The sequence below is a fragment of the Gekko japonicus genome, unplaced genomic scaffold (genome assembly GCF_001447785.1).
Source record: "Gekko japonicus isolate JY-2015 unplaced genomic scaffold, Gekko_japonicus_V1.1 scaffold3052, whole genome shotgun sequence".
Taxonomy (NCBI): Eukaryota; Metazoa; Chordata; class Lepidosauria; order Squamata; family Gekkonidae; genus Gekko; species Gekko japonicus.
In genome coordinates, this window is record NW_015167146.1 from 81,369 (window position 1) to 92,397 (window position 11,029).

Here is an 11,029-nt window from a genome sequence, read left to right on the forward strand (position 1 = left end):
GTGTGGCGGGGAGGTCACGACGGAGTGCCAAGACTTTGTCTGCGAAAAAGCTCGCGAAAGCCTCACAGCCAATGTCCAATTCCCTAATATTTTGTCTGCCCTGGGGCAAGGATGTCAGAGACCGAATCACACTAAATAATTGGGCCGGGCGTGAGCTAGCAGACGCAATCGAGGCCGCATAGAAATCCCTCTTTGCGGCCCTGACTGCCATCACATAGGCATTCATAAGCATCCTGTAGGATGTTCTGGACACTTCGTCACGAGCACAGCACCACCGTCTCTCTAGCCGTCTCAGTTCCCGCTTCAGCGAGCGCAACTCCTGGGTATACCAGGGCGCTCGCCTAACACGAGTGCGGAGAGGGCGCCTGGGAGCGATCTCGTCAATGGCTGAGGAGAGTCGGCTATTCCAGTCCTCCACCAGCTCATCCAACAAGCCGCCAGGGGGTCTCGGATCCCTCAGAGCCATTTGGAGCCGCATAGGGTCCATTTGGTTCCGTGGGCGAGCCAAAATCAGCTCGCCACCTAAACAAGGTCAGGGTGGGACATTCAGACGGGCCTTCAGGGCATGGTGATCCGACCATGGCACTGCCGAAGCAGTGATCCGGTCCACCGTCACTCCTGCCGCAAAGATCAAATCGAGCGTGTGACCGGCCCAATGCGTGGGAGCCGAAACGAACTGAGAGAGTCCCAGTGCCGCCATGGACGACACCAGATCCATAGCCCGGCTGGAGATGGAACAGAACACTGACATTTACCCTCCCAAGCACACCAAAGCATGACAGAACTAGACAACTTCGCCTCTGTCAGAAATCCCCTTCTCACAACATCTTTGGAGGTTTTCAGACAGAGGCTAGATGGCCATCTGTCAGCAACGCTGATTCTGTGAACTGAGGCAGATCATGAGAGGGAGGGCAGGAAGGGCTGCATCCGTGCTTAGTTCTTGTGGCCCTTTCTTACACGCACAGGGAAATGCTGATCACCACTTTGGGGTCAGGAAGCAATTGTTCTCCAGGCCAGTTTGGCCAGGGATGCTGGAGGGTTGTTGTTGGTTTTTTTGTCATCTTGTGGGTGTGGAACAGCAGTCACTGGGGGTGTGGGGGGAGGTATTTGAGAATTTCCTGCATTGTGCAGGGGGTTGGACTAGATGACCCTGTACTTTCAAACTCTATGATTCTATGAAATAATGTATCTGCACAAGGCCTGCCTATTTGAAAGAATCATCCAGCGTGGCAAGGACTTAATGAAGGTCCACTGAAGGTAGGTATTAACTGGAGCCTGGTAAGTGGAGTCCCAAATGGACATGCCGCACATGGCAGGTATATATCAGACTCCAGACAGATCCCCAACATACACATGATCCTATGCATGACTAAGGCTGCCAGGTTTCCCACTCTGGCAGGAGACCTCCCCACTGGCAGCCCCAGTCTCCCACCAGTGCTCAGAGCAGTGGAAGAAAAATGGAACAACATCACTTCAAGTGCAAATCTGGAAGTCAGGTCATTGTGTTGGGATGTTGCTCTAGGATCCCACTGAAACTCTATGGTAAAACTTTGGTATCAATCATGGCACCTGACTTAAGGAACGCTCTTCCCCTTGAGGCTTGTGTGGCACCCGCCTTGCTCTCTTTTGGACACCAGGCCAAAATGTTCACCCAGGTGAGTGGTATTTTAGGAACATTTTGGGTGCTTTGACACACATTAAATGACACACTTTCAGTGCACTTTGCAACTGGATTTTACTGTGTGAAATGGCAACATTCACCTGCAAACGGTCGCTGAAGTGGATTGAAACGGCATTGTTTAGCATGTGTGAAAGGACCCTTCATAATGTGCTTTTATAGTCTGAAACCTGCTATTTAAAGCTGCTCGGCTATCTGTTTTTATGCTCAGGCGTTTGTTTGGGTTTTTTTTTTTAAAAAAAAAATCTGTATTTTTAGTAATAACTTTCAAATGTTTCGTATTATGTTTTAATTTTGTGAGCTGCCTCAGGCAAGTTCCCTGGAGAGGCAGCGGAAAAAATATTCTGAAGTAAATAAAATACCACACTAGCCAAAATCCCATCCTCCTCAGGGCCAAGCTGGCCCAAGGTACTCGCTTCTTGCTGTTCCTGAGTGAAACTACAAACTACCTGCTACCCTGTCTTGAGAAATCCATCCCTTGGGGTGGGAGATGGCCTGGCCCTCCCCCTCAGATGTTTCCTCCCTTTCCGACACACTCTCCCTCTCTCCTCCTGCCTCCTCCGACTGACTCCCCATTTGGCCAAACTGACAGGAGAGGGGATCATTAGCATACACACAATGGATAGACTCCAGCAGACTCCAGACTGGCAGGCAAAAGCGGGGCCATGGAAAAGTCATTTACAGACTCACAAATGCCGAGCACCTTACATTTAACAACAGTCAGTTCCCGGGGGCTCTGACTGATGGATGACTCCATTTCAAACACCCGACCATGCCAAATGGCACATCTGACTGCAGCCAGAGAGATCCAGGTGGGTAGCCATGTTGGTCTGAAGCAAGAGAAAGCACTGGCACCTTTAAAACCAACACAGTTTAATTCTGGGCATAAGCTTTCGTGTGCATGCAGACTTCTTCAGATGTGCATGCATATGGAATCTTATACCCAGAATTAAACATGGTTGGTCTTAAAGGTGCCACTGCACTCCAACTTTTGGTGTAGTGGTTAAGTGTGCAGACTCTAATCTGGGAGAACCGGGTTTGATTCCCCACTCCTCCACTTGCACCTGGCTGGATGACCTTGGGTAAGCCATGGGTTTGTCAGAGCTGTTCTCTCATGGACAGTTCCCTCAGAACTCTCTCAGCTCCACCCACCCCACAGGGTGTCTGTTGTGGGGAGGGGGAGGGAAAGGAATTTGTAAACTGCTCTGAGACTCTGAGTGAAGGGCGGGGTATAAATCCAATCTCTTCCGCTTCCTCTTAGGTCTCCGAGAAATAATGAAATGACACCATTCTTGTGTTGTGTTCTACCAGCAAACCACCACATATGCATCTACCCCTTCCTTAGGGTTGCCAGTTCTGGGTTGGGAAGCACCTGGAGCTTTGGAGAGTGCTGCCTGGGGAGGGGGGGATTTGTACAGGGAAGGGATCTCAGCAGGGTATAATGCCAAAGCGGCATTTTCTCTGGGGGGACAGATCGTGGTTGCCTGGCGATCCATTGTCAAAGAGGGAGGTCTCCAGGTGCTACCTGGAGGTTGGCAGCCCTATGAGTCTTCCCTTTTTTTGTTTAAAAATTGGCAGCATGGAGAGGCAAGTCTGTAGCATGTGCCATCACGTCCCTACATTTCACCAAAGCAAAGAGGCACACGCTTGCTGCTTTGAACTGGCGCCTCTCACCCCCAATTTGTTACACATTGCTGAGTTCTGCAATAGCTTTTTGCTCCATTGATCTAAAAAGCCACACACACACACACACTTGTACTACACTGTGTTAACCATTGCAAACACGCACTGCCTGTTGCAGCGTAAGAAATGGCAGCATGCATATTGCCCAATGCTTTAATGACAGCATTCATGTGTATGCATTCACACCTCTTCACCACAGGGTCCATGCATCCCTAGGGAGCCAAAGCACACATCAAACAAGCCAGCTTGCAAAGGAAACACTCTCAAAGCAATACCCTCTGAACCAGGCTATTGAATGGCCAAGTGCTTTGCTCAATGAAAGATACTGTAGATAAATAATCCCCACATTTGTGTGATTTGCAGGCCATGAGTCTCAGGGCTAGGAACTGGATGGCACATGTTCAGAAACTTGTGTAATACTTATTTGTTGTTAGTTTATTTTAATGTATTTTTATATATCCTTTGTATTTATTCTAACTATTTTTATTATTGTAGCTAGTATGTTTTTTAACGTCAGTGTGATTCTGTTGATTTACTGGCTGGATGCCGTAATAGATTATCTATCTATCTATCTATCTATCTATCTATCTATCTATCTATCTATCTATCTATCTATCCATCCATCCATCCATCCATCCATCCATCCATCCATCCATCCATCCATCCATCCATCCATCCATCCATCCATCCATCCATCCATCCATCCATCCATCCATCCATCCATCCATCCATCCATCCATCCATCCATCCATCCATCCATCAATCTATCCATCTATCCATCTATCCATCTATCTATCTGAAACCTGTTTGTTTTTTAAAAAATAGACCTTGCCTTATAAGCATTAATGGTTCTGCCTTGGCTAACAACAACAACAAAAAAAGCTAGGAAACTCCATCCCTTCCGTGCATATACAACAACATAAACAGTACCAACAGGGCTTTAGGGAGATGCTAAATAAAACTTGGACACTCACGCTAGTCTCCCCCACTACACTCAAAAAGGTACATCTTAGATCCCCAGCAAACTCCGTTCTTAGTGTCAGCTATTGAAGCAGACCCTTCGGTACTCTGATGTCAAACAGCAAAGCCACGGCCAAAGTTAAACCTTTCTCCCAGCCCCACGACCAAGTAGAGCACAACCCCGGAGGATCCTCGTTAACAGACTGTTCAAAAGGAATCCATCAGAATGAAGAAGGGGGTCTTTCTCTCTCTGTCTCGTACACAGCACCCAAGCCTCACTGCACTGGGATCCTCCCACTAACACCTCTGATGAGACTAGGGTTGACAGCTCCGGGTTGGGAGATACTTGGAGATTCGGGGGGTGGAGCCTGAGGAGGGCGGGGTTTAGGGAAGGGAGGGACTTCAATAGGGCATAATGTTATAGGGTCCACCTTCCAGAGTGGCCATTTTCTCCAGGGGAACTGATCTCTCTTGCCTGGAGGTCAGTCGCAATCCCAGGAGATCTCCAGCCACCTGGAGGCTGGCACCCCTAAGTGAGACCTGCATCCAAACCCATTCCCTTTCTTGCCAAGCCAATACTACTTAAGTAGTCAGGCAAGCACTCTCTCAGCTTCACTTACTTCACAGGGTTGGGAGAAAGGTGCTGTAAGCCACTTTGGGGGCCCATTGGGGAGAAAAACACAAATCTCCAAATCAATAACAGGCGAGTGAGTGAAAGACTCCTCTGCCGATCTGGTGTCCCGTCTCCCCACACATACAGAGGGGAGTCGCCTTCCCTGTTTGTCACCCTCCTCCACTCGTGGAAGAAGCCGTTTCCCACCTGGAAGTGAGGTTCCTGCAGAATGCGGGCCAATTCAGCCGCCGTGCTGTCTTGCTGAGCAATGCGGGAGATGTCTTTGAGTATCTCCTGGACCAGCTCCAAATTATTGTCCCTCACGGCTTCCAGCTTTGTTTCCTCCAGACGCTCGTGAGCCTGTGGGGAGGGTAGAGGAAAGGTGGAGAAAGGAGGATGAGAGAGAGAGAGGGAGGGAGGGAGATCAACAAAGCCCCTCTGAAGCCTTTGAGCCTTCCGAGATAGACTTGCGGGAGATGCTGGAGGCCTACAGAGATTGGGTGTGTTTCCAGGTATTCGCTCTCAGAACTCGAGAGCACCTCCTCCAAAAAGGCCAAAGGTGTTGGGCTTACTTGCATTTCCTAAACAAAGCAGTGTCACCTACTGGTACCTGCAAAGTCTGGGGAAAGACATTAGCTCTTTCCATAGCCTAAAGGGGTGGGGGTGGGAAAGGGTACATTGAGGACACCATAACAGAAAACATGACATGCACACAAAAGCCCACTTGCTCCACAGGCCAGGAGCAGGATTCTCAGATAGATCACATCCATCCCTGGCCCCTGAAGGAGCACAGCCAGAAATAAAACAGAATGTTTTGTTGTTGTTGCTTGCTCTAAGGGCTCTGGGCTGTCCAAACAGGAGACACACACAAAAATGAAGGAGCTAAAAGTAAGAGATTCTCAAAACAAAGGCTTAGCGTTACCTGCTGGAGTCAGCATGGAAAACAGGGATCTTAATTTGACTCACAGAAGAGCTCTGGAATCTCTATGAGAACTTGATCTCTGTTGTCTGGAAATCAGTTGTAATCCCAGGAGATCTCTAGCTTCCACCTGGGAGGTGGAAATCCTATGATTGGGAGGTTGTCTCACAGGTAATCAGGGGAGTTAGAACAAGGTTATGTGCCTGCTTGTGAAGAGTGGATTCTTAAGTACAGTAGGAGCCACTTGCAGGGGTTCTGCTTCTGGCAGGTTGGGGAACAAAACAGAAGACCACCAAAGGCTTAGCGTTACCTGCTGGAGTCAGCATGGAAAACAGGGATCTTAATTTGACTCACAGAAGAGCTCTGGAATCGGTTTTCATAGCCAGGGCTAGCAGGGAAAGCTTCTGAAATGGGACATGGCCTCATTTAGAGCCAAATTCGATGTTATTTTTTTGCACTTGCATACAAGTGTGTTCAAATATTCCCTGCAGCCACACCACAGCTGCGGGGAATTGCTTCTAAAAAAGAAAACAAAAAAGTAAACCCGAATGGACTTGGAACAGCGCTGCAGGGGGAGGAGGGGGCCCTGCTCCCCCCCAAGCAGTTTTCTCAAGCAAAACCCACATGGGGGGAGTCATTTTGCCAATTTTTCTGCTCCATGTGCACAGATACTCCACGTGGAGCCGAAAAACTGGCAAAAAAAAATCCCCCCCGAGCGTTCTTTGCTCGAGAAACAGGTGTGGTTTTCAAAAGTTTCCACTTTCCCACATCAAAATCTGCCACAGAAGCTCTGCATACCTGCCATGAAATCTTTGCGTGTGATACAGGATTCTGGAGTGTGTTCTAGGATGCATGTTCAGGTCCTGTAGGGCATGTGGGCACCACGGGGGGGGGGGGGGGGGGGGGGGGGGGGAGGCTGCAATTGGCCACAGTGAACAGAAAGTAGGCCAATGGCCTTCTAAGAAAGCGTTGTCCACAGTTCCCATCCCAGTTATCAAAAAGCCCTCATAAGCTCCCCCTGAACCCCCATTTGAAAACCACCAGGATAGCAGGATGGTTGTATGGGGTTAGCTTTTAATAGCAGAAAGCATTCAATAGTTGACGTAACTTTTTTTTTTTTAAGCCCAACAGCACCTAAATAGCTTTGGACAGGTTTGGACCCCTCCCATGTAAGATTTTACATTTGAAGCCTGCCAAATCCAAACTACTAAATCTAAAGCAGGGGTCCCCAATGGAGTGCCTGCGGATTTCACAGTGCCCAACTGATACCCTTCCTGGCCAAGTTTTTTAGAATGTGAACAGGGCCCGGTGGGGCTTTTGCCCAGCTGCGCTGCTGATGGACAGCTGGAGACCTGATTGGATGCACAGACTTTTTAAAAAAAATTGCTTTGACAGCAGCAGCCACCAGCGCACAAGGATCCTCACGGTGTGACTGGAGGGAAGCTGTGGGCATGGGAGGGCATGGGAGGGGCTGCCAAAACTATGAGGAATCAAGCAAGCATCACCTCTTCTCCTCCTCTCTTGCACACAGACGGACAAGCTACCAAAAAAGAGTGGGAAAGAGGCGCTTTTACTCAAGTCTCTCATTGCCTCTGCTCCCCCCCCCCCCCCCCCCCTCCCTCAGCTCATTGCAAGACTCCGATCCTACAGAGAGAAGTTTCGGAACAAGTGACGGTCTGCTTGGAGAAAAGGAGGTGGGGATACAGGTCCCTTCCATCAGGGACTCCTCCCAATCAATCCAGCCCTATGTTTAGAACCAGACTGCACATCTCAGGGCTGCGTTCAACAATTGAAAAAGGCACCAGAGCTGGCAGCAACCCAAGCCAAAACCAAGTGTTCAAAGGGCCAGAGTAGATGTGACTGCATCCTCACAGCCACCACAAGGACAGGCAACACTATTTTAATGTCGTTAAAAATGCCGTGAGGGCCCAGTCCAGACCAGGGCTGCAGTGTGGCGCTCGTGCTTCACCCCCCACCCCCACCCCGGCCTTTTAAAGTGCTGAAACAGGGGTGGAGGGACCATTTAGACACTTGGGAAGGAGTGCATTGCGGGGGGAGGGTAGGAGTCCCTCAGCCCACCACGCTGCAGCCTGATCAGGAACAGGCCCTCGCAACCTTCGAAATGGTCGTGTCCTTCAGGATGCTGCCATGTCTATTTTGGCCTATCGAAGTCGGCATACAGTAAAGCAGAGAAGACGGTTGTTGACCAAAAGCACTGAGGTGCCTTGGATTGGTGAAAAAAAGACACACCAAGGAACTTAATCCCACAAATGAAGCAACAGTTCATGGAGAAAGAAGAATGCAACTTTTTTTTTAAAAAAAGGATGTTGGGAAGAGACAAACATTTTTAGACATTATGATTATGGGAAGAGCACAGAGGGGGAGGGGGAGGCAGTTACACCACAGGCCACGCAAGGATCAGTGGTCTCAAACAGGGAAATCTTAGGTGGAATATCAATGTCTTCCTAAACATAATGGAGCCAATTAGCAAAGGAGTTTATAAATTGTGGAACCTCCATACCGGAGAGTTTCCAAGGTCTTCCATGAAGACAGGTAGCAGCAGAAAAGAGCAAGAGTCTGGTAGCACCTTAAAACAGAAATTGTGGCAGGATAAGAGCTTTTGTGAGTCACTGCTCACTTCGTCAGATACAGCTGGAATGGCTGCATCTGAAGAAGTGAGCAGTGGCCAGTGCTCCCTCTAAGCTGAGTTAGTGTGAGCTAGCTCACAGTTCTTTAGCCTCCGGCTCACACATTTTTGTCTTAGCTCAGGGAGGAGGGCGCCAGAGCAACCTAATTTATGCAGTAAGCAAATCGCTCGCTCACAACTTTAATGGCAGTAGCCTACAGTGTAGAATTTTTGCTCACAGGACTCCACAGCTTAGAGGGAGCTTTGGCAGTGACTCACGGAAGCTCATCCCCTGCTGCCACCTATTTTGTTAGTCTTTAAGGTGCTACCAGACACTTGCTCTTTTCTTCTGCTTCCAAGGTCTGTCCATGGATGCAGGCATAGGATGGGGAGGCACCATGGTTCAGTGGTAGAGCCTCTGCTTGGCACGCAGAAGGTCATTGGTTCAATCCCTGGCATCTCCAGTAAAAAGGACCAGGCAGTAGGTGATGTGAAAGACCTCCTCCTGAGACCCTGGAGAGCTGCTGCCAGTCTGAGTAGACAATACTGACCTTAAGGGAGCAATGGTCTGATCCAGTATAAGGCAGATTCACATGTGTCCATGTGATGTCTGACTCTGGGCAGGATTTTGGACCAGCCGAACCATTAGAACTCTTTGGGCTCTTTGGTGCAATGAAAGGTACTGGGGCCCGGGCCCAGGGGCTTCTCCATCTTTGTCTTACTCCCCATGACTCCAGGATGGGTGAAACCTGGAGCTGAGAAGAGCTTCTGCACCTAAGCTCTGGTGAGCCTCCGCTCAAACTGAGAACTTGAAGATGCGCCAATGAAATCATTTATCTTGGTAGGACAAAGTATGGAGAAAGCAGGCGTGTGTACAAGGGAGCAAAATATGCAGCAACTCCTTATGGGTGAAAAGGGGGAAATGAAAAGGGAATAGGTTGCCGTCTAAACTATTTGACCCCAAAAATGCACTCAAGGCAAGATCAAGGGAGACATGGTGGGAGCAGGGCCAGTTCTTGGGCCAGACCACCTAAGTAACTGCTTGAGGTGGTAGAGTGAGGATGGTGACGATACACTGCAGCCATGAACACCTTGCTCCCAGAGACCAGCGGCATCACCCCCTGAGCCCATGCCATGGGTGGCCAGGTCCAAGTCAAGCCCCTCTGGCAACAGCACAGTGGGCTTGGCCTGGACCCTGGCGGTGGCTGAGGTCCAGGAGGCAATCAGATGGGAGTGGGTAGAAGTGAAGCTGTTCGGCTAGTGTCTCTGGCCCAGCTACCCCATTTAACTGTACCTTAGCCAATGATCTTACTATTGGACTCTCCATGAGGCCACGGAGAAAGATGAGGTCCAGATCTCCTGCTCCCATGGAGTTGGGGAGGTCACTCAGGGTGTCCAAGACTTGTTGCATGGCTGTGTAGAGAAACAAGTTCAGCGTTATTTATTAAACAGAAAAACAACACCCCGAGGGCAGAGAATGCATGGAGAACACGGTTCAACTCTTGTCTAAAGCTGCGGAGAGCGTTTATGTTGGCACCCATGGACTGCTTACCTTCTGTGGTGTTAAACAGGAGATATTCATGGACACCTTATTCAGATAGAATCTGCCAGTGTTCCATAAGAAGGGGTTGAGGCTATAGTTCAGGGGTGGCCAAACTGTGGCTCGGGAGCCACATGCGGCTCTTTCATACATATTGTGCGGCTCCCGGCAGGGTCCCCATGCTTTGTTTCTTTGTTTGTTTCTTTCTCTCTCTTTCTTTCCACTTCTTTCTTTCCATCTCTCTCTCTTTCTCTCTCTCTCAGACAAATAAATATCATTAGCAAACAAATATTATTATAAATATCTGACTTTACCCATTTTGGTTTTTTTATTTTTGGGCAGTCTCGTTTAATGTTAATAAAAAGCAAATTTGCATATTTCTCAATAAAAACATGCATAATATTTATTCATATCTTGCGGCTCTCAAGAATCTGATGTTTATTCTGTGTGGCTCTTACGTTAAGCAAGTTTGGCCACCCCTGCTATAGCCCATGTTGTCTTTGATTGCCCTCTGAGAGCAGAAGCTACGAATAAATTCCTCTTGGCCCTTTCCCCATCTATTTCTCATGCTTGTGTGGCTGTTGAATCTAAGATTATCTGGCTTCTCTCATATTTTGATTCTCATGTTAACTTTTCGAGTGGTGAGGTTTTTTGCAACTCTGTTCTGAAAATATAAGTTTGGTTGCTCTGTTTCAGCCGACATGGCTTCTTAACAGAAGGAAGGCAAGGAAAAGATCATCTCTCCTAAAGGGCCACTGGCTTGCTGGCCTCCCGGTGGGGTTTGGAATTACAAATGTTCTCCAGACTGCAGAGATCAGTTCCCCTGGAGAAAAAATGGCAGTTTCAAGAGGGTGGATTAAATGGCATCACATCTCTGCTGAGTTCCCTTCCCTAATTCCACCTTCCCAGGCTCTGCCCCCAAATCTCCAAGAATTTCCAAACCTGGAACTGGCAAGCCTGGGCACTGAGATTGGACAGCATGAGTTAGCCAGCTCCCACCTCGCTCTGTT

At 48.8% G+C, this 11,029-nt stretch overlaps 1 protein-coding gene across 1 annotated transcript in view; it reads right to left on the minus strand.

The window, feature by feature from the left end:
* MPP2 (membrane protein, palmitoylated 2) overlaps positions 1–9,890 on the minus strand; it is a 50,754-nt gene extending 40,864 nt beyond the window's left edge. The window contains exons 1-2 of the mRNA XM_015413076.1: positions 9,774–9,890; positions 5,142–5,294 (exon numbers count right to left, since the gene is read on the minus strand). Of these exons, the coding sequence (XP_015268562.1) occupies positions 5,142–5,294; positions 9,774–9,890 (270 nt within the window). The remainder of the gene's footprint in view (positions 1–5,141; positions 5,295–9,773) is intronic.
* Positions 9,891–11,029: the final 1,139 nt, after the last annotated feature.